Source organism: Haemorhous mexicanus, chromosome 1, assembly GCF_027477595.1.
Source record: "Haemorhous mexicanus isolate bHaeMex1 chromosome 1, bHaeMex1.pri, whole genome shotgun sequence".
NCBI lineage: Eukaryota > Metazoa > Chordata > Aves > Passeriformes > Fringillidae > Haemorhous > Haemorhous mexicanus.
This window is the reverse complement of record NC_082341.1, coordinates 16,537,780-16,561,772: the sequence shown is the minus strand read 5'-3', so window position 1 is coordinate 16,561,772 and position 23,993 is coordinate 16,537,780. Positions and strand designations below refer to the sequence as shown.

Sequence of the window (23,993 nt, the reverse complement as noted above, 5' to 3'; positions counted from 1 at the left end):
TCAGTGTGAAACACAGAGATAGCATAGCCCCATGTTTTGTTTACTCCTTCATGTATTGTTTTGAGATGAACTTCAATAACAGAAGCAACTTAAGAATTGTCTGTGTTCTTGAGCTTTTCTCTCCGTTTCTGAAGTCTACTCATAGGCAGAATTTAAGGAGTATGTGCTGCAGCACATTTCTATCTGGAGTTCCATCTCCTTTAACAATGTGTAGGAAGCTGATCAAGTACACTCAGTGAGAAAACAGAATTACAAAATGAGTCCTTTTCTCCTGTCCCATGGCCAGTTTCAGCTTGTGCTCTTAGGCAAGGTGTGTGAGCTCTTAGGCAATAGCTGTTCACAGTGCCTGCATTGACCCTGTCTGTGTACTTTTAGTTTTGAATTACATGAACTGTCCCTGCAGCAGAAACCACAAGTCTCTGCTACCATGCAAAGTTCTCTTGTGCTGCAGCTGTGGAGCCTTGACTTCTAAACTATTCTGCACAGTGTAGCAAATTCCATGCACCTGGTGGAGGGACAGCCTTCTGTAACCAAGAGCTTTGTGTCTAGCTCTAGTCCCTGGGCAGGGGTAGCTCAGCACCTCTTAACCTGTCCCCTGTTCCTTTATGGGGAACTTAATGCTGAAAATCTGGGTACTTGTACTGGAGCCTTCACCAAGAAGGCCTGAAAACCTGAATCCTAAGGATTCTATCCTAAGATAGAAATATATTTTCATAATAGTAAAAGTTGTCTAGGTTCAGCTCATGATTTTAGAACCTTTTAATTATAAGTTTTATGGAGTCATGGGGAAAACAGCTCTTAAGTGTTGCTCTGCTGAGCCAGCACACCACTGACCCAGGGTCAGGGACTTTTCTGTGGAATTCCATCTGCAGTTCCAAATTCTTAGTGAATTTTCTACTCCTTGATGTAAGAGGACAAATTTTTGGGTGTCTTGAAGCCTGTTGTGTTTTATTGGAATGGAAATCTTTCACATGTAACCTTAATTGATTTGTTTGTTCAGACAAATGAAAAATCAACTCATATGTGAAGGTATATTAAAGCAATTTATTTGTTTCCTCTTCTAGAAAACTGAACTGAGAATTCATGACTATGTTTAAGGACTTCTAGGAGAAGATGGCCCTGGAAAGCAAAGGAAGTCTGAATTCTCACAGAATCTCAGAATTTGGGATGATCTTCCTTATATTACAGTAATATTTTGTACTACCTTTGAGCTAAATGTTTAAGGACTAATATTACTGAAACTTGAATACAGCTCCTAGGTAACAAATCAATTGAATAATTCAATCCTCAACACCATATGAAGAATAATTATTTTGGAATGTGATTGTGGATAGGCCTTCAGTAATTACTGGCCTGCTAATGTCAGTTGATGAAGAGAATTACATCTCTATAAAAGAATAAATGAAAAATATGTAAAACTGTCACTTTAACATTGAAATAATTTTACAATCTCAAGATCCCTGCCTGTTTTTCCACAGCATTACGTATTACCAGGTGAAAGCTCTAAAAAAGTATAAATTCAATACATTGTAAGCTGTTGGAAAAATACAATATAGCTCTGAGGAATTCAACTTGTTATTTTTGCTGCTAAACTAGTGTGGGGCAATTTCCATACAAATTGGTCAGAAATTAAGTTGAATCCTTCACTTATTCTGTAAAATTGTAAAGAAGATTTTGGAATTTGTATATATCCTGAAAGTTAGAGCCATTAATAACAGGGGGACCGTCAAATACAAGTTTGGAAACAGCATGTGGTACAAGGGATCCATGTAAAGAGGCTGCACCTTATCTTTTTAACTTTCATAACTGTATTCTTGTTGACAACAGCTTATTTTAACTGAAATGCATAGTTTAGGCACAAGGTGCTTTAAAATGAGATGAGAACTAGCTCAGTAAGTCTAGCTTTAAGCTTTTAAAAAGCTCAGTGCACTGTAAGTTTTCTGTTGGCAGTTAAAGTAAGATTTAATGTATTGTGGATTTTCCCCAAGTTACATCATGAAACATATCACTTCTGGTATGTCTTTCTTATCCTTCTACTTCCTGTCAGAAAAAACCTTTTCAGCTGATTTTGGAGCTGATATTTTTCTTTTCCCCACAGAATATTTATTAACCCATATAGAGATAGAGGTACAACCTTGTTGAAGTTGGCTTGACAAAAGCATGCTTTACACTTAATTTTAAAATAAATTAATATATAAGTTGTATAAATCTCTGGAAGATGCAAATGCACTAAAATTAGATTTGACAGAAAACTTACAGTCTGCTATGAAAAAACCTATCACAACATAATCCATGGTTAAGCTCTAAATCTTCAAAATTTTCACCATTATTAATGTGCTTTCATTTTCCACCGGGACTACATCCTACAAATAATTTTTAAGGAAAGTTTTTTTTGGTCCTTCCTGAAAATATTTTATAGTTTGGAAAACATTTTTCATATAAGCTATACTGTATAAAAATGTAATCACAGAATTTAATGTTGGTTTTACCAGAGAAATTTTAATCTTGTTTTTTAGTTATGTGAAAAAAATTTTTAGTTACTTTTCCCCCTCTTCTGATTTTCTTATTGTAAAGCTGAATTAAAAAAATAAAATAGCTGCAACCTCTTTGAAGACTGCTGTAATAAGCAGATGGTTTCATGTGCCAGATATGAGTTTTGGCATGAGATGTACTGAAAACTCAGGTTTGAACAAAGCTTATCCTGGAAGTTCTGCTGGGACCTGAAGCCATTGTGCCTGAGCTTAAAACTCCTAAAGTGACTGATTTCTTATCATAAGGGATAGAAATGATACAGGAAGGACACTCAAGCTTGAAGGTCACATGAAACCCCAGCCTCCTGAAGCAGCATGTCTTCTGCCAGGATAAACCACCCTGGAGTGCCTCCCACAGCTCGTGTCACCTGTAGGGGTTGAGCTCTTAGAGATGGGACAGACATTCCTAAAGGTACTTAATTGTTAACCTCTCCCTGAAATAAATGTAGGCTTGTACTATCCTTGTTATTTATTCATATTTCAATAAATCAATCCCTTAATATTTTGTATTTTATCTTAGACTTAATATTTCCTAAATGCTGTACACCAGATGCTGTCTATACAAGAGCCTGCTGGCTGTATCATGAAGAATCAGTCACAACCTGCAAGTTGTAACACAAAACAACATCACTTGAGTAACAATTCACTTGTAACTCAGAACTGGTTCTATCTCAGACTCACCATAATTTGAACAGGTTACTAGTTGGTAGGTATTTCAGCTTAAAGGTAAGGAAAACTGGTTGTTTTATTTTTTAATCATTTGCCCAGGTGCAGAGACACAGCTTTGATGTGGAGGCAGTAGCATAAGCAGATGGCTGGAGCTCAGACCTGGGATACATAGCTTCAGCCTGTGCTCTCTGCAGGAGGGCTGGGAGCCTACAGTTCTGCATAGCACTGGAAAGGGCCAGACCCAGTCCCAAACTGCACTTGTGAAGCAAACATCAGTCTGGTTTTCTACAGCAAATCAGGCTTCACCTGAAAGGCAGAAGCTTGCTCTGTATCAAAGCAGATTAGACACTCCATCCCTCAGAGCTGCTCAGCTGAGAGCACTGAAGCAGAGCCAGGTCTGAGTGTGTGCCTGGTGCAGCTGTTCCATCCTCAGGGCTCTGCTGCTTCTGTTCTGGTGCTGTGGCAGCACAGCAGGTGCTGAGGAGATGGAGCCACCATCCTTTCTTGACTCATGTGAGTTATGCAGAGGAGGAGACTCACACCCTGCAGGAGTTACCACTCAGGACTTGGCTCTCCTGCCATTTCAGTACACAAATGTAGCTGGTACTAAAGCTTCTAGGCAGGGCCTAGCAAGTTATGAGCTAACTGAAGGGCATACAGACCTGTACTGAAAGTAATAGGTATTTCCTTACGTAAAATCACTGCCTTTGCTGAGGTAGTGGGAAGCACTCAGGGTTTCTTTGTGTAAAAATCCATCTGCCACACTCCCAGCAGAGGAGAAAGTAACACAATAAAAGAAAAACAAGATGCAGAAGCAGCAGCACAACTGCACTATTTTATTTTATATATTTACACAAAAGTAAAGTGAATTTTTGAATTAAGTGCAAAGTGAACTTTTGGAGAATGAAGCAGAGAGGAAAATAATGCATTTTATTGCCAGAGTGAGCATGTGGTAAACCAAATCATGCCAAAACTGGAATCTCTGAGCTCAACAACACATGGCAGCACTTCAGCACCTTGGCCCCCAGACATTGCCCCATATGTAGGTGTGCCCAACAACACATAAGGGCTGGGAATAACCATCCAAAACTGGTGCTTCTGTGTAACCAAGTACAACACTTATCTCTCCAGTAGTTTTCAGATGTAATGGCTGATAAACTGTCTCCCAAGATAACCTGGAAGCTACTGAGTTTATGTGTAGGTTATGCACATAAAGTTTAGGCCTTCAGGGAGCACCATGTAACAGCTGGAGGACTTGCCAAGTGGTACTCTACAGCTTCTAAGGATCAGAAACTTTTGCCAGCCTACACTGTTATTTGTAGATCTTTACTAATAACACTAGACATCTTCCAGCTACTACATTATACCTTTTAAACTTTTACCTGTAGTATTTCAAGTCAAGCAACAAGTGGGACAAAACCAGCAGGATCAAGTTGACAAGGAATTCCATGTTGAACAATAAACCTAGGATTCACCTTTTTACAAAAGATAAAAGCCCCACTAACCAAAACACCCCACAACAAACAAAACCACATCACAGATCTCAACAATCAACATCTGACATTCAACTCCATGTTTGCTATAACCAGGATAAATACAAGATATTTAAGAGAACAGGATATTGCAATATTTTCAGGGCTAGTTGTGTGAAATCTAAATTTTGAACAGCAGTGTAGTGATAACTTTATATTAAACATTCAGATTTGTCAACTGGCCAGTATAATGTTCTACAGATTTTATGTTTTTGTATTAATCAGCTGGTTTTGTATTAACTCTGTGTTTTTGCATTAATCAACTGGTAGAAACGCCACAATTTTCTTTTAGGATAAGATTTTTATAGAAGCTTACGTGACTGTTGTAGATGATTAAGAACTATTTTGAAGGGTTCAAGAAGATTATACCAGTGCAACAAGTATTTTCCACCTTGATGGGAATGTGTTACACTGACAAATGGGGACAGGTGTAACCACTTGTAAAGCGCTGAAGACAAAGCGCTGTTGTGATGTTCAGTTTCTTATTTCTTTGACATGTAATCATAGTTAATTCTTTTAAGATTTGCTTTCTTCAACTAGATTACTAGAAATGGAAGAAGAAATTGCATAAAATACCAGTGATTAAGGTACCCTCCTACCCCAGTGTATATATTCTAACAGTACACAGGAAAACCACTAAAGAACTTCTCATTACTTTCAGAGAATGTTGTCTATGAATACTGCTTCAGTAGTGCATTCATTTGTTTGCACCTTTTCCATCATGTAACAATTGCAGTGTGACAATTTAGAAGTTTTCTGAAAATGCAGTCCTTAGCAAAGGAGTGAAATTCACTGTATGTTTTGCAACTTGCCAAAATTTCTGTTTCACAAAATTGAGTTTTCACAACAAGAGCTGGGATTGGTCATTCTGAGCTATTAAAAATCAGGTCTTTCTAGGAAACTTCCTTTTTCTTCACATTCCCATTCCTTTCCCAGCAACCTGAGTGGACAGCAGAAAGCCTGGCAGACTATTTGCTCAGAATTCCATCAATAAATCTTGTCTTGCAGGAAGCAAGGTAATGAAGGGACAACTCACTGCTGCCACAAAAAGAGTCAGTTCATGAAACCAAAAGGCACTTGGCAAAAATCACTGGCAAAATGCTTGGCTTCTGGCACATGGCCCTTGGCTGGTAACACCATCTAGCACATATGATCTTTATCTAACATGTATTAACCTGAAACATTAAAATCTTCTTTAAATTAGAGATACATATGCAAGAAAAATACTGAAGACTATTTAAGCAGAATTATCTACAAATAAACCTCTAAAACCTAGCAGACACGAGATTTGTATTGCATTTAAAGATAAATTTAAATATACTTCCCCCTAATTTAGGTTTATACAGAACATACACTTCTATTTTGTATTCTAGTCAAAATGCAAGCTCTGGCTGTGAGTTTACAAAACAGTCTGTTAGCCTACAATATATTACAGTCTTTAATACTTGGCAGCTTCAGTATGAATACTACTTGTTAGAAAACAAAAAATAACCAGTCACTTGTCACCTGACACAAGGGAACAGACACACACACTGGGCACTTTCTATATCAAACCAGTAACTGCTAAAGCGTGTGTTCAGTCCAGCTTCCTTCAGCCCAAACAACAACCTAAGCAGAGCATTTGGTTAACAGACTTGCCCCAAGTATCCTCTCCCTGTCCCATTTCTCTAGGACAGGATAGTCTCCTGCCCGTCTCATGTGTCACTTGCAGCCAAGTTAACTTGGAATACGGTTGTATCTTCCCTTCCCTTCTTGGGAATAGGACAAACAGAACACAAGACATTGCAATGCTGCACTGAGATCTCCATTTTCCACCTTGAACAGAAATGACCGGTTTTGCACAGTGGATATATAGTCACACTGCTCAGACAGGACTGCTCCCAAACCAGCTTGCCACCACACTGAACCACCAATAGCTAAGTTATTAATTAGATACAATTCCTTTATATCCTTTCCCTATTATGTTTAGCTGGGAAATAATGCCACAGTTCCTAACTGGAATAATTAATTACTATTAAAAAGCCCCATTATTGCCAAGAGTTTTTAGGTCCAAGAAACACAATGCTCTGGCCTCTTAGTAAGGTGCAGAGATAACAAGTAGCACGAAGGCACTTGATACCAGTTTCATACAGTAGTTTCACTTTAGAATAAAGAAGGCTATAATAAAAATAGGCTGGTAACTTGGAACACACTAAATTCAGCAAGAAGCTTAGTCAAGACCAAACTAGGGTTACAAGACAACCTATAAGTGTGCAAAACCATGGAGAATGTCCACTTATCTTGATGCTATAAGCTAAATCCAGACACAGTCAGGTGCTGAGCATTGTTTCTAGCATCAAAGTAAGAGGTGTCAGTCTCATCATCCGGCTGAGGTATAAATGGCATCGTCTGGTTCTGGAGATTATCCCAGTCCACCCCGTGAAAGAGGGGGTGATGCTTCAATTCTGAAACAGAAGTTCATATAAGCATTAGAAACTTCCTTATGCCCAAGCTCCAGTCACTTTGTTCCCTCATCTATAACTGTCAGTAGATTTGCTCTATATTCCTTTTCTACACGTTCATAGAAGTGCAAATTGCAATTGAGCTGTGATTACCCCCAACTTTAGTAGGATCAAACTGTTGGTAGGACAAGTAGCTGCCACCCCTATCCAGGGAACCTGTTCCATACAGTTCCACTGAGCCAAAAGCAGCTTGAAAGCTGCTCTTACCCAGAAAGATTAAATTTAGAGAAGCACAGCACTGCAACAACATAACTGGGATTTCCCAGTACCAAAGGCTTCATGCTATAGTGATAAAAGGGAGAGCACAAATTTGGGAGAGGGGAGAGAAGATGACAGTGATGGAAACTTAGGTACAGTAAGAAAAACTTAATGGTTGTCCTGAAAACTACTCATCCAACTTCACTTCTGTAAATTGGACAAAGAGGCCAGATACAGTTGTAAATCTTGACAAAGAATGAATTTCAAAGAAGCTCAGATAGGAAGACACCATTATGTCATCTGTTTTAAAATTCTGCCCTTGACAGGCAATTTAGATTTCACTCTAAAAATCCAGAAATAAAGACAGTAACTTGTGTTTAACTAAAACACTTTCAAATTGCTTTTTGGGAAGTATCAAAGCCACAGAATTGTCTGTTGACATAATAATCTTCATTCATAATCTTGCGCCTTCTCTATTTTAATTTGGCTTGATTTCAGCTTCTAGCATTTAGTCTCTTTATGTGTAAGCCTTTCCACAGTAATTTCCTTCTCTAGTGATTTCCTGAACAGTTCTCATTAGAGTTCTCTCTCTATTTCCAAAATATCTCACTCTAAATTTCTTTCCATTATCAGCTTTTTTTTAAAAAAAAAGCATAGTCACTATTAACAATAGGAGATGTTTAAGCCCTTGAACAAGGGGAAAAAAAAGTAGACTTTGTACAGTATATATTGTTCAACTTTGTATTCTCCTATGCATTCAACAAAGCCAGACTGATCCCTAAGAAAAAACCGCTTTCTCTGAATTAGCTCTTTGTTGTAGGAGGCTTCTCTCCCAAAATAGCATCTTTTAATCAAGGCTCTCAATGTCATTTAGGTTAAAAATTCCAAATACCCATTAGATAAGAGAGAACTTTGGTACATCAGATGTCCAACACTAAAAATGCATTGCAGAACAGCAGAAAAGCAAAACAGAAGTTCAATTAAAAAATTTAAAACCAACAAAACAATCCAGCCCCAGAATTACCTTGTTCAGAAAGGAAAAACCCCACAAGAAATACAGAAAATACCACAACTTGTTAAGTGCTGTGGTACTATACGTGGAACCTAGTGAGGCACTGAAGTTTATCAGCCTAAGTTTTAGGAGGAGGAGGTCACCACTTAAAAATCTGCAATAAGTTGCAAAGAACAATTTTAATACTAACCCTTCAGTCCAGCTCTCTTAGTAGTGTCAATTGTTAGAAGAAGATCTATTGCATTCTGGGCATTATCAGACAGCTTTTCTTCACCCTCAGGCCAGGGAATATCTACAGACAAAGATAAGAGTTGAGTTGGTAACTCAAACTATAAAACAAATATTGGAAATACATACTTGCCCTGATTACTGAAACAGATTACCTCTTTTCAAAATATTTTGGAAGACCTGCGTTGGTGTTTCATCATTAAAAGGTGGAATTCCAGTTAGAAACTCAAATAGACAAACTCCAAGGGCCCACCAGTCTACAGCAGAACCTGGTAAAATAAATCCACGTAATTACACTACAGAAATGATACCTGCAAAGACTTTGAGATTAGCAAAAGCTGAGGAGTGTTTAAATTCTGCAAGTTTCTTGAAAATTATGAAGATACTAGTTTTGTTTAATACTCATGCAGATTAAAAATATTTTTAAAGTTTTTTTATAGCCACTCTGCTTCTTAATTCATTATAGGTAACACTGGGGCTTACTGATAAAACCAAGAAGGCTCTTAGTAACAATCTAATTATCAACTCCCATCACAGAGAATACAGGAGCTAACTTCTCCAAGAGATTGTTCTGTGATAAGAAATAGATGCCTCATGACTAGAGCCTGGATGAGTGCTCCATGTTGCCATCTGTGCCCTTCTCTCAGTTCTTTAAAAGTCTCCAAAACTTCAGAATACTGAACTTCATTTTTGTTTGTCTAAATTATGATGAACGTCATGAAGACAGCTTGCAGAAAGGAGCCAGCACACATGAAGCTGCCATTTCCTTCCATTACACTGAACTGACTGGGGCAATGTGCAGTTACTAGCTATCTCTGCTTTGTTATTTGATAGTTCTGGTTTTCCACATTCCAGGGTTGTGTCTTTTTGCCAATCTCTCCAATAATGTACATTGAAACCAGCAGGAAAAGCAATCCCAGACACCACTGCATGCATCCTAAGCTTCCTGCATCTTCAAGCCATGCCCACTGCACCATATAAAGAATAGACGCCACAGTTGCTGTTAAAAAAAAAAAAAAAAAACAACCAAACTCTGAAAGATAATAAATTGTTCTTGGCTTTTTTGGCATATTAAAAAAACCCTAAGACACCTCCAAGCAAATGAATGTTTTGAGCCATTTCACAAAGACTACTGTGAAGTTAAGAAATGCTGAAAACCAGAGTGTTTAACCAGTAATCTAACACACTTTTAGCAGCTCCTAACAGCGGTAAGAGTGCCCACCAAGCTAAGCACATCAAAGCAGTGAGTTCACATCCACTGTTGTTAAGAGTATCTGGATGTTCAGTAAAATCTCCCAGCTCCAGTCAAAGTCTAATAAGATCACAACCTGAACAGTGTAATAACCAGGTTTCAGCAGCAATTTTTCCCACACAAAGTCTAACTAAAATTAGATTAACTCCTACCATATCCCTGCTAAACAGGACCTAAGGACAGCATGAAGCTGTGCTGGGGAGGTGGGACATTAAGAAAAGTTTTTTCACCCAGAGAGTGGCTATAACAGCTCCCCAGGGAAGTGGTCACAGCACCAAGCCTGGCAAGGAATTCAAGAAGCATTTGCACACTGCTCTCAGGGACAAGCTGTGACTCTTGGGGCTGTCCTGGGCAGGAACATGAGCTGGACTCAATGATCCTTGTGGGTCTCTTCCAACTTGGGATATTCTACGATTCTGTGATTTGAAGCAAGAAGCAGTAGCACAAGCTCTAGAGCACCTGAACCTTCTTCACCCATAGCCAAAGTAAATCAGACTGACTGCAATAAAGTGAAAGGCAGCAATGAGAAAGTGTCTCTGGCTTTACCTCACGTTAAACAATTTAAGAATGCTGACTTTCCTTCTGAAGTACATGTTTACGTGTGTGATTTAAGATAGCTTAGTCACACTGATATGATGTTTCCTGATTCTGTGAGCACCACACATTTTTATGTGGAGGCATATTGGACATGTCTTTCTGTATAGAAATAATGTTCACCTAATGTTCTCAGAAACTGTGATCTGGTTATACTTTGACTGTTCAGTTATGCTGAACACTTCAGTTCTGCACAGAATATAGAAAACTCACCAGAGATCAGAGTCCCTGCATATGAAAAGACAATGAAGTAAAAATATTACAATTATTGCAAAAAAAGCCCCCAATATGTAACAAATACAAACATTAAATATCAAGTATGATTCTCCAAAGGCATAGGAATGAAGATTTCTTTTCCCTAAGGTAGTATTACACAATAAGGAAAGATAGCAATGTTAAATCTAAGTTAGAAATGAAAATAAAATAATTTTGTTACATGATTAATTTAGGATTAAGACTACATTTACAAGCAGTTCAACACGTGAAATATTTAGTGAGGGAAAATTTGAAGCTCCAAAAAACCCTAGCTTCACTGAAGGTAATGGGAGACTTGTAATTTCCTGACACAAACTCAAGACTCTGCAAGTTTTCACCAAAGTCCTGAAAACCCAGTAACCACAGAGAATCCCCTGTGACCAAGTTTCACATTGTCTAAGTAGCCCTGATTACATTTCCAAAATATTATTCAGTTTTAACACCTGCCAGATATCCAGGAATTCTAAATGGAAGGGCAAAACAACAAGTACATGTGTTTTAGCATTTTCAGTTTTTACCGCTAAATTGTGAAATCTCTATTCATAGAGTTTTAGTTAATTTATATTAGCAGAATTTTATTGCTCCACAGGATAGTAATAACTACCTCTCAATTAAGGTCTCTCTCTCATGTTATTTTCCCAAGACTTGCAGCTCTACAAAATAGTAGTATACTTCTGGGGTGGAAATAAAATGCAGTTATACATCAACAACTGTATTAGAGATATATACATTGCATTTAATTTTTGTTAATGCTTCTTGCAATTTAGCAGAAAACTATTTCAGACTTTTTATTAATCTCAGTGGATCTCAGAATCTGAGACAAATAAATTTATGCCCTTCAAAATTGTGCTATTTTAGTATAGTATTTTGAAAACAAACAAACCAACCCAAAAGACCAACCTCCAAAAATGTGACGGCTATTACTGCACCTTTACACAGAAGATCCTGTCAGATGTCTGGAGTGTTTCATGAGGTCACTCAACTCAATAAATGATTTTAAGGCAACTTCAAACAATTGCCTGGCTTCACATAACACTTAATTATCAATAAACACAGAAGACATTCTAAAAATAATTGAAGTCTTAAGCCTTTCACTCTCAAGTTTCACTAAATTTCCCCTTTCCCACCCCAAAGAATCTTTAAGGGCACTCAGGATAACCAAGTTGTTACTCCTAAGCCACATGCAATTCTCAGGCTGCCATTCAGACTGTCCATCACAGTCTTGCTTGACTGGCAGCAAGCAAGATTGTGATGGACAAAAAAAACCTCTGGTTATGAGAAAGCAGTACAGGAATGGAAGGAGCAGCTGAAGCAAACACAGCCACCCAGGATGGCAGAAGCTTAGCACTAGCTATTTTTGAAGAATTCCCAATCTTATTGCTTGAAGGGTTTACAGTTCTACAGACATTTAGAAATATAATGTGCCACCTTTCAAGTACTAACAGATGGCTGCTTTTCCTTACCATGAGGCTGTGTCAAAAGCAGCTCAGGTGCCAGGTAGTCTGGGGTCCCCAGGATGCGTTCACCTTCTACGGGGGCAGCTCCTCTTCGAACACTCTTTGGAGTCCTGTACGGTGTGCCGGCATCCCCTTGATAAGGGGTCTGAAAAGAAGGGACGAGGACTCAGATGTCAAACAAAACCAGCTCAGAAACTCCCAGCTCCAGGTTTAGTCACAGATGTAATAATTAATACTTAAGTTCAAGCCAAGAACAAGTCACAAAACATTCCCTGAAATGCATGTGTGAAATGTGCTTCCATTGCTTTATCTCAAGTGTCTTGAAGCATAAAGATGCCTATTCTTTGAGAAATTTTTCCTTGAGTTCTTCCTCCAGTGTCACATCAGCAGCTATCACCGTTCACATCAATCTCTGTATATTCTTGTAACTGGCACTTGACAGAATACATTACACCATCACTTTTAACAGGATTAAAAAAAAAAAGTAGCCGGTACAATGGCAGTTACCAGCAGCTGAACAGCATTCACACTGTCTTGGGAAGAGTGCAGGATAACAAAAAAACACCAAAAACCAAGGACTTCCCATTATTAGGAAACCTATAACTGCTCATAGAAAATACAACACTGCAAGACAAAATAGCACAGGCTTTTTCTAATCAATTCACTGTAACAGCAAAGATTTCTCAGTGATGGACAGTCAATGCATGTTGAGCACAAGGCAAACCAGTGAACATAAAGATACTTCTAAATTCTTACAGGTATTATAATTTTGGCCACACAAGCGCAGCAAGTGAAACCCTGTCAATAGAGGTCATTTTGACAGACTACCTCAAACTACTCGAGCTTTCCCTAAATTTACCAGTGAAATAATTTCAGGTCCCTAATGTCCAATGCATGTACAAAGTTTCTATCTGCATCCTTACCTACCTGATAGACCTGATATGATCTTCCTTTCTGTAATGGAGTGATAGCTGTTGGGTAAGAGCCACTGCAAGCAGGCGAAAGATCCATTATATCTAAGGAAGCCATGCTGCATGGCTCAGATATATTGGATAGATTGATTGGACTATTATAACTCCGAAAAACAACAGCATTTTTTTTAAAGAGACTCAGTGCTTCCTTCATTTTTTCTGAAGGAGAAGATACTGTGTCAAGGTAAGTTTCTTCCAGTTTCTTGTGTTGCTGGTCATTATCCTTTTTCTGATGTAATGGCTTCCAGTCCTGGACTGTATGCACCTCCTCCCCATACTGTGAGGCATCTCGGGACTCTGGTGATGTTATTAGCACACCTTCAGGTTTTTGTTCCTCAAAGGAGAGGTCTTTAACACTTCTGTCCAAATCTAAAAGCTGTTTTTCTAGGTGGCTTTCTGTAACAGACACTTCAGGAAGTAAGTCAGAGTCTGCACTGAAGACATCTAAAGGTTTTTCATCATCAGTGACTAAAAAGCTTGAGTTCATGTACTCCTTTTCATCATCCTTTCCGCAGTCTGCATCCAGATCACACATAAGATTTTTAGCTATAGTTGGAGTAAGGGATCTTTCTACTGTTTCCTGGTTACTAATAAAACTCTTAACTTCTTCCTTGCTTTCACAGGCGTCACATAGGCATCCATCATTGCAAAGCATTAAGGACTGAATTTCTGTTGTCAAACCTGTCCCTTTGTTTGCTGGAAATTCTGAGATCTGACAGCCACGTTTATATTCTGCATTGCTTTTTTTAACATAGTTAAGTTCCTGACAAGGACTAGTGTCAACTGATTCAAAGCTTCTTTTTACACCTGGCTTTTCAAACACTACTTCCTCTTTGACAGGCTCATTCTGCCTTGAAAATGACTGCTGTAATCTGGAAGTCTCCACTGTTTCGTAAGTCACATCTCTTTTATTTACAAAGACTTTTTGTTTCCAAATCTTGTTTTCAGAAATACACTTTCTTACTACGCCTTTCACATCCAGAGTGCTCACGGGAGTATCTGTTATATCCAAACGTTCACTTCCCAGCTTCTGCCTACTGCCAGACTCATTGCTGGCAATGGGAGAAATGGCAGACTCAAGTTCTTTCCTCTTTAAAACTTCAACACCTTTGCTATTTGGCAACATAGCATTTGAAAGGACAGCTGACCCACTGTTACTGGTTTTGCATGTTGTACGACGAGGTTCATCTTCACTTTGCTGCAAAAAAGCACATTAAGTTTTGAGTATCAAGAAAAATATGATTACAGCATTACAGAAACATTTAATTTGAAATACTTTATTACAGCCTCCATAATGAAATGCAGATTTGCAAGCGTTACAACTAGCAGATTCTAACTACAACTAGTGAAAAACCATACTTCAAAATATAAAAAAACCCAAAACCAAATAAGGCATAAGAGAAGTCAAATTACCAAGTTAAGAACATAAAATAAGCGTACTATAATACAATAAAAAAATGACATATTTTTAAATGCCAATGGATGAAAAAATAGAGCAATTGATGTTGTATTTGTGATTTTATTTTAAGAAGTTAAGCTACAGAAGTTTTCAGTTTCCAAGAAAGTTCAAAGGAAAGAACCCCCATTACAGTACCCTGTGGTATATTACACTTCAGAGATACAAAAGAAAAATCTGATATTCCTTATGTTTTGATAACACAATACTAAAACCAAGGCCTAAGAAACAGATAGGTACAGAATAATGTATTAAATGTAAGGTGTTCTGTATGCTCTAAATAGGAATCATGGCAAGGAACTACATAGTACAGCAGCATTTTCTTTTATGTTTGTGTGGAATTTCATTAACACATTAAAATAGGATAAAGCATTTTAGGATAAAATATTACCAGCTATAATTACTGGTGTTAGGTTAGTTGATTCAAAACCCTTCAGTAATAAAAAACCTTAAACTTTTCAGTCAAATAGCTACTAGAAGTTTGAAGTGGATTTTATTGTTTTCCCAAGTTCTGTCTTTTAAACAAATTCTTTCACCCACAATACTGAGCAAATAAAGCTACAGGGACAAGGTCAGCTTCCAAAAAGCCACTGCTCCCAGCAGTGCCCACCTTGTGCAGGATAGGGCTAAACCAGTGATGGTCAGTGAAGCCTTCTCTTTCACTCCTTTGCTGCAGGCTCAATAGCATTTGCTTCTCCTATTATATTACAAAGGACTAATATTTGTTTGAATGAAAAGGTTATATTGGTTTGACCCAAAATCCTACTCAACATAAATTACAACCTCTGCTCCTTCTACTATAGGAAAGTTTCTCCACACTTGAAATAACTGAGGCAAGTAGAGTAAATAGAAGACATTTGCATACACAAGTACAAACTAATTTTAATTTAGAGTGGGAAGATGGAACAATCCTGACCTCTACACCTTTCCCGCACCTGGGGCTGCTCCAGGTTTCTGATTCCACACTGGACAGGTGTGTGTGAGACTGACTACTGACACTGGAGGTACCAAACCTGTTTCTTGACTGAAGCAGAGTAGGAGTTAAACTCCTTGCTGGCATCACAGGTGTTAATTGAGAATTATCCAGATCTTAAGAGAAAAAGAAATTCAAATGTTGATACAAACAGGCAACATATACTGACTGACTTCACAGTATGTTAAGTTTTCACATCAAAGGAAGATAAGGAAAGCTATGCTGACAACAATTTCTCTTGTCATCTTTCCTGCATAGTCAATTTACACATTTTTTGAATTAGGAACATGCCAAGCAAAAAAGTCATGTAAAAGCAGTACAAACATAAGCAGCATAGTTGCCTTCTTTCTCATTTCAGGTTAGAAATGAGAAAGCAGCAAGAAAATACAATTTAAATGAAAGCATACATTGCTATATTTAACAATTTCCACTGAAAGTATGTAAAGAACTGGCACTATTTCCATAAAATGTTAAAGGGTGATTTTGACTTCAGGGGTCATGATTTGAAAAAACCCAAACAAAACCACTTTAGAAGATGACATAAGTAGTGAAGGTGAAAACATGTCACATGTAAAGCACTGGAGAAATGGTGGAGAGCAAGACACCAACAAAATCACACCTTTTCTGAAGCGGGTCCAAACTACTCACATAAAATTAAAAGACCACAACCTTACAGCCAGAGTATTCCTCAGCACAAGGCCTGGTATACTCACGTGTTTTGAACAATTTAGTTGAAAGAGGGGTATTTTCCTTTTGGGCCATAGGTACAGGAGAAACCGTTCCATGCGGACTGTCAGATGTTGGACTCGATTTGTTCCCTGGCACTTTCATTCCGACAGGAGGAGTATACTAACAAGCAGAAAGAAGCACAGTTAAAAGTTAATGAGTCTGAACAAATTCTCAATCCAGGACTGAGAGTATAACTTCACCCATTCTTTATGTTTGCACTGGAGCTTGGCCATGCCTATTAAAAAGTCAGCAATTCAAAAGTTCAAGATAATCACACCAGAATTTTAAAGTACTCTAAACATATCACAAGTCATTCTACCAGAAGAGATGCAAGAATAGCCTTATCATGCCACCTACTGAATTTAAGATAGTAAATAAACTAAAATGAAATACTTCAAAGACAGTGAAAATTTACTTACAAAGCCCAGAGAACTGATAAGAGACAACAATTGTCCTGGAGTACGTGAATAGTCCTGTTTTGGCTTTGCCATTGATGGGGTAGTAAGGATATCTATCATATTTATCTCTACAGAAGAAAAGAAAACCCAAAATCAAATAGATCAGGTTTTCATTTTGATATTAAACAAAGGCAAAGTTGCAGACATTTACTTAAGTTTCACGAAGCCGAAGAAAAAATTGAGTCACATACTCAACAAATATACAAATGAAGCCACCAAGACCAATTGAAGACTTATCTGTACATTCTTACTTACCACAAGGCGTTTTGTCTTATGCATTTATACATACAGAAGTTGTAGAAGCCAAATTTCTTTTCCAACACACTATGTAAAAAGCACTACATTTCCTAATTTGATATCAGCTTTGGTTTTTAGGCACCAGTTCCAGCTTATGGCTTGTGGAATAGGATATTAAATTTGATTCCAAACCTGCCATTGCTCCAAAAGACATCTCAAAAAAGCTACACAAGAATTTTTCATAGGTGAAAACTCAACCCTTTTTTTTTTTTTTGCTCACTAGCGGTAAGTAGCTTTAAAGCTTTCATATAATGTTCAACTAGACACAATAACCACAATATAATGTTCAACTAGACACAATAACCTGTCCCATTAGAACATCAGTTAAAGCAGTATATCATAACAAATACAGAATACCTAGGATTTTCCTTTATATTCTTAAAACCATGAATCAAACTTCATAGACAGCTCTGAATTTCAACATTCCTTTAACTATATAAAAAGGATGTACCCTCCAGCAGCTGTGTCAAAAAACCTGAACTGGTGCTGTGCAGCATAAGTTTGGATGATCTGGCTAAGGAGGTACAAACCAGCTCAGAAATTGGCTATTCACCTTAAGATCTGCAGCCTGTGCCAGACAGTCATGACTATTCAGCTACATTTTCTGCTTGATAAGAGAACATTCACATGCCAAAGTACTGAGCTGATCTTCCCCTTAACCCTCAAACTAATGTCTGGAATGTTCCTGTTAATTTATTGGAAATTAATTTATACAGAACTGAGAGACATGAACTGAAGGCCAGAAGTAGTCAGAGAAACAGAAACAAGCCAGAATTATTTATTCACCCATTGAAATCTCCTAGCAGACTTCAGAAAATTTTGAAATCCAGATCCCTCCAAAGAAAGGGCTCCAGATCATATTTCATATGCCCTTGTCCCAAAGAATAAATATTTTACCTTCTGAAGTGCAATGCTGAGAGCAGACCCCCTACTAGTATGTAGCTAATCAGTACTTGCCTATTAGAAATCAGGTATTACTGCAACACTTGCACTTATTTAATTGAAAGGTGCCCTTGACAGGGATGTGAAGTATTCAAGAATATGGAAATGTGATGCAGAAATACACTCTAATACAACCAAAAGGATAGAAACAACTCTTACCTCTGTTCAGAGTAACTCTGGATAGCCCAAAGTCTGTCAGCTTTATATGTCCCTGATTAGAAATGAGCATATTGTCTGGCTTCAAATCCCTGAAAATATGAATACAGCTGAAGTCAGCAAAAAGAGCATTGAGCAACACCAAGGAAGTCCACTGGCCAGAAACAATACAAAACATTGGTTAGAGCTGTTTAATAGTAACATCTCCCAGCCAGCAGAAGATTCCAGTTTGAGGAACACATCAAATGATTCAAAGATATTTAGCATTAAATAAGGCACAAGCATCTCAGGCTTTGTAAAAATCAGCATGCACATCAAGAGTTGTGTATTTTGTGCTTCAACAGGCTTGACAAGCGTCCTTCACAAGTAGCAGCATTATAACATTCATTAATGTGCAGCTCCTACAGGTGACAAGCAAACCTTCAGCAGGAGTTTTCATGTGTGCTCTCTGTAGCATTGCTGAATGCAAAAAGAACTCTCACTCTGGGGGAGCATCAGGGTAGCCAGTGTCCCTTTGTCCTCCAGGCAGGCCCACCTGTGCAGTACCCAGAGGGCTCCTGAACCATCACAGCTAATCCAGCAGTGGACTGGGAAAGAGCTGGCAGGGGAAAGCTGTGCTTGTGTGCTCAGCACACATGCCCAGATTTGATTTTAGCCATTGTTTCACAGCATTGCTGCAGTGCAAACGTGCAAAAAGAGCTTCCAGGAGCTCTAGCAAATGAAGTGCCTGTGGAAGCTGCCACAATGAAATGGCGATGGTTATGTGATAAGAGTGAGCGATGGTTATGCCTTAAGAGTGAAAAAATAAAAAACACAAACTACCAAATACTTATTTGTAAGAAAAAAAAAATTCACCTGTGGATTATTCCATGCCTATGAAGATAGTCAAGAGCCAATGCAGCTTCAGAAATATACTTAACAGCCATTTCTTCATCAAAATATCCATAAATATGGAGAAGAGATTTGACATCTCCACCAATAAGGTACTCCATCACCTGTCATTCAAGGATTTTAAATTTAAAACACATTTCAAAATTGGAAGTAAAATACAAAATAACTTTCACCCCTAGAAAAATATGATTTCAAGGAGCAGAAGCAGATAGAAGGGGTTCAAACCTCATTTCTCACACAATGCTTTTCACCTGGATAATATAATCAAAGTTTCATGTAAAAGCAGACATGAAACATTTTTTTTCTGTAGACCTTTTGCTTATTTTATTTGCCTAAATTACTTTTAGAAGCTAACTAAAAAGCTGACTACAGTTTTTGAGAGTTAACTACAGAAAAATTTCTGTATTATAAATGTTATATATTTCTATGTTGAATATTATGCATTTTAACCTATATTTATATTCTTATATTAATCTATATTTAGCTTAATATTGTATATTTCCATAGCATAGAAAATGAAGTGCAAAGCATTCCTGTGAAACTCAAGGCCTGAAGCCAAATACTACCTGTTCTATAAAAATCAAAGTATCTCAATACTTTATCTTGCAATAATTTATACACAATATTAAATTAAGACCTGAGCTTTGTGAAATAAGTACAAACTATCAAAAATGCAGTGAGAGTTACTGTGCATTTAAGACACATGAAAAGAATGAAAAAAAAAATATACACACACTCAGTAGACCATTATGCAGACACATTATGATGGCCCATGTCATACTCAAAATAAAACAGAAGTCAGTAGGGTTTCTGAAACTTACTCTTTGATGTCAAGAAGGCATTTAAGGGGTTTTGGTCAGGAAATCTGACCAGTACTTACATTCCAATATACAATATTCTTCCCCATATAGATACATATATATATATATATATATATATATATACACACACACACACACATCCAGACATGATTTTAGCATTTCCTTTAAAAATCCTTCACCTTGAAGTCGTCTACTCCATGCAGCAGTTCAGAGACTCCCGAAAAAGAAGCCTCTGTTTACACTCAAAATGCATTGTAGGAGTGCATAGCAACCTTGTCTCAGCATTTCATCAAGCTGTTCCCTGGGTGTGCTTACAACAGCCCCCACAAATTGTGCCAGACCCTTTGCAGACAGTCTGAATCCTTTCGTGGAAGCAGTATAACCCATGCACAAGTCCTGCTGTGCTCCACAATGCTCTGTGTGGACCAGCACTTAGTTTTGCCACTCAGTTAGCACCTTGTCATGTAGGCCAACAACTGTAACAAAATTTGAGCAAGGGCAATAAGTAAAATAGATTTCCTTTAAGTGAGCCACGGAATATCTTCCAGTCACTTGGCTTCTGCTTGAATTGAATGATTTATTGTTTTCCCTAAGATTTCTACATATTTCTAAGACAGAGCAGTTTTTAGACTTTCTAAGTTCTCCTGTAATAGAGGGGAACATGAGCAGAAAGAGCCCAAAGACACCAGAGGAAGAGAAATAGTTTACTTGTTCAACCATTCTGAGAAAGATGTAAAAGTGACTAAGGAATACCATTACAAAAATGTTTTGAGATATCACTAGATTCACGCTCAATTTTCAAGACATAAAATGCCAGAGTCATTTTTTTTTACTCACTAAATAGATGTTGTTTGCTGACTGAAGTGAGTAGTATAAATGCACAACGAAAGGACTTTTACTGAGAGCCAATGCATTCCTCTCTGCCTGCACCTGGTGAACCATATTTTTGTTGATCATGTCTGCTTTTTTCATCACCTGAAAAACAAAACAGAGCACACAAATGATTTAACTTCAAAATGCTCATAATAAAACTGCATAGAGATATACAGCTCTGCAGAGGGACGCCTATTTTCTATGACTGTTTTTATGTTTCCTATTCTTTGTGTACTATGTAGATTGTCATAATCCTTTTAATCACAAAGTCAAGTTTGCACAAATACTTGGTAAGCTTCTTACTAACAACAAGCCTAGATTTTAGCCCTTTGTACAATGACATGGAAAACGCAACAGGTTTTTGATGAGTTTTCTTAAAATACTTACTCCGCAAGAATGTTTTTTATAATTTATTCTCGCCTTGTCTCTCAGAGGCAGTGCTTTACCCCCTGGCAGGCGCAGCAGCTGAGGGGGCTCAGCTACAGCAACTGTTTACAAGAGAGAAGCCAACAGCGCTCTGGCGCTTGGCAAGGTTTTTGCCGTTATTTCGCCTTATTTAAAGTACTTACGAAAGCAGCTGTCGTTATCAGAGGTCCCCAGACCAAACCCTCCAGGACTTCAGGGAGGTGAGAGGGGCACGGCCAGCGCGTCCCGGAGCACCGGCCGCTCCCTGGGGAGGCCCTGGGGCTCACAGCGGGGCCCGCTCTCCCCGCCCCCTCGGGACGCCCCTCTCCCGCACAGGGCCGCTCGGCAGCAGCGCTGCCGCCCCGGCGGCGACGCCTCACCTTCACGGCATAGAGCCGGCCTGCCTTGCGGCCCAGGTACACCTTCCCGAAGGCGCCGCGGCTGATGGGCTTCACGATGGTGAACTCCTCAATGGAGGGGGGCCGAGGGACCTCGACGCGCGTCGAGCCGGCGGCTGTGGCGGCGCTGGGGCTGGCAGCATCGCCCCGCTCCCCCGTGGGCCGCTCGGGTGCCATGGCGCGCCCGGCCGCGGGCCCGCCGCGATTCAAAGCGGCCCCGCCCCGCCCGCGCCGTCACCAACGGCAACGGGAGCTCTCGCGAGACGTCGCGGGGCGGCTGCGGCAGGCGGCGGCCGTGGCGCGGCTGCCATCCTGTGCCGCCCTCAGGACATGCCCGTGACAAACCACCGCCAGTCTGGGCTGGCTGATCGCCAGGGTGGGAATCTAGGTATTCCTACTTGGCTCTAGGTTGTTACTTGCGATGAACAGGTACTGTCCTCCCATTCCCATGGGAGGTTTGAAGGTGTCCTTTGTAGGGATAGGAGTTGGACTCGATGGTCCAGATGGGTCCCTTCCAACTCAAGGATATTCTGTTTTTGTATAATTTTCTCACACTTGCATACTTGATAGCTCCAAGACCTGTGTCCAAAATGGCACAGCCAGGAGGGCTTGTCTGCCAGAGAACGCACCCTGTCCAGTTCTCACGACTGCCATTCGTGCCTCGCTGTCTCTCTGCATTTTCTGGGCTAGCGATGGCAAACCGCTCCCTGGGCGGGTCTGTGCTGATCAGGAGTTAGATTAATGTAGTCGGTTGCTTCCCACCAATGCTTGATTACTTAATCTGCTATTTATCTTAGACGGTTGTTCTACAGTTTGTTGCCTTATTTTGGGTATCTCCATGGCTACATTCTGCCTCCCTCTTGTGACAGCAGGAGCAGGGATGGCATTTACAGTGTACTCTGACCTGGCTGCCATCTCCTGTTCCCAGAGCACAGGCCTTCTGCTCTGTTTACACTGCACAGCCCACAGTGTTTACCAGTCTTACTGCTCTCAGCTGTGTTCTAGGTCACTTTTTTAACCCTTGCCTTACTGATTTTATGTTGGTCTCACATGTACATGGCTGTTCATGTTTCATTCACTCCGATCATAATTGTTCTGTTGCAGTCTGTGCATCAGCAAAGAGCTGTTGCTGCACAGGTCAGTGTACAACAGCAGGTCTCCTTTCACACAGCAGACTAGTTGTTAGGCCCTTGTTTTGCTCTAAGATACACCACTTACAACCTGACCTTGCTCAGAGAGACCTTGCTTGTGACTTGTGAAGGCGAGCTCCTGTCCCACAGATCCCAGCAATACCTGCAATTTAATAAGCAAATGCAGAAAACACGTTTTAAATTAGCTTTTTGTAATGGTTTTAAAATACAATTTATCCTTATCTGTGTGTCATTTAACTCTGCAACATTAGTTTAGGTGTGTCTCATGGGCTGCAATGCCAGTGGAAAAATCCAGCTGAGAGAAGCAGGGGGTTGCTTCTTGTGCTGGCACCCTGGGCAGACATCAGGGTGTGCCAGCAATGATAGTGCATCAGGAGCATGTATTCCACTACAGCCTGAGCTCACTGGAGAGAGGGCAACACCTTCTCTCTCTTCCCTCGAGGCAGTGTGAGCCATTGTATAGCTAAGTGGAAAGCTGCTTCATGGAATGGATCACCTTTTAGATTTTTTTTTTTTTTGCTGTTGTCAGGTGAAGTTTCTGCCAAATCAGCAAGCTGAGCTACATGAGTTTGATCAGGAGAGTGCTAGTGGAAAACAGAAGAAATGTACACAAAGGCAGGGGGAGGCAGCAGTGCGGCTGTGCTCATCCAGAGAGCAGTGTAAGTTGGTGTGGGGTAGCACTCTCAGTTAAGAGCAGTGGTCAGGTGAAAGAAATAAAACGCTAATAAACTCCCACAAAAATTGGCTTTATGGAAGTCCAGATAAATGACATCTGTAGCCCTTCCCTTATCCACTTATACAGTTACTCCATTATAAAAGGCCACTACATTGGTCGGAGAGAATTTTCCCTTGGTGGAGCTGCGCTGCCTGTCTCGAATCACCTCCCAATCCTCCATTGCTTTAGAAATATCATACACTTGGCTAATGTTTTGTTTTAAGGAAAAGGAAAGACAATCCCAAGACAAATGGGCTGTCTGGACAAGAGCCACCAGGATTGAAATCAGGACTGAGCAGTAACTGGGTAAGGGTAATTCTGGCAGTGGGAGACCCTGACCACCTACTCAAAATGGACCCCAGACTCAAATAGAAGGAAGAACTGCACCTACACACTGATTAGCATGAGAAGGGAGATTTATAGCTAGCAAATACGGGGTCGAAGGCCAATTAACGAAAGACTTATGTAATTTGTAACCAATGACTGTTGATGTCATTGTTAAAATGTATAGTGTCAAGTTTTATGATT

At 39.4% G+C, this 23,993-nt stretch overlaps 2 protein-coding genes across 5 annotated transcripts in view; one reads left to right on the top strand and one right to left on the bottom strand.

Annotated features, from left to right (window-relative positions):
* ACBD5 (acyl-CoA binding domain containing 5) overlaps positions 1-3,033 on the top strand; it is a 30,427-nt gene extending 27,394 nt beyond the window's left edge. For all 3 annotated transcript variants that reach the window (XM_059841299.1, XM_059841281.1, XM_059841290.1), the window contains one exon: positions 1,065-3,033. In XM_059841299.1, coding sequence (XP_059697282.1) covers positions 1,065-1,077 — 13 coding nt within the window. In that variant the 3' untranslated portion in view covers positions 1,078-3,033. The remainder of the gene's footprint in view (positions 1-1,064) is intronic.
* Positions 3,034-4,007: 974 nt separating this feature from the next.
* On the bottom strand, positions 4,008-21,792 carry MASTL (microtubule associated serine/threonine kinase like). Of its 2 annotated transcripts, XM_059841261.1 has the most exons (13): positions 21,582-21,792; positions 20,761-20,898; positions 19,067-19,206; positions 18,215-18,303; positions 16,778-16,884; positions 16,343-16,478; positions 15,573-15,745; positions 13,157-14,398; positions 12,236-12,374; positions 10,731-10,745; positions 8,827-8,940; positions 8,634-8,735; positions 4,008-7,176 (listed from the first exon to the last, which is right to left on the bottom strand). In XM_059841261.1, the coding sequence occupies exons 1-13, from the start codon at positions 21,774-21,776 to the stop codon at positions 7,019-7,021; spliced, it is 2,748 nt and encodes a 915-aa protein (XP_059697244.1). In that variant the 5' UTR covers positions 21,777-21,792; the 3' UTR covers positions 4,008-7,018. The 2 variants fall into 2 exon arrangements, with proteins under 2 accessions (XP_059697244.1, XP_059697251.1); XM_059841268.1 differs by lacking the exon at positions 10,731-10,745.
* Between the last annotated feature and the right edge of the window lie 2,201 nt (positions 21,793-23,993).

Excerpts from the sequence above, each read along its gene's own strand:
- MASTL (XM_059841261.1), bottom strand. The coding sequence starts at position 21,776 with ATGGCACCCGAGCGGCCCACGGGGGAGCGGGGCGATGCTGCCAGCCCC. Across the intron at positions 16,885-18,214 it reads CAGAGTTACTCTGAACAGAG|AGATAAATATGATAGATATC; the intron begins GTAAGAGTTGTT and ends TTTCTTCTGTAG. Across the intron at positions 14,399-15,572 it reads GGTGCGGGAAAGGTGTAGAG|CAAAGTGAAGATGAACCTCG; the intron begins GTCAGGATTGTT and ends GCTTTTTTGCAG.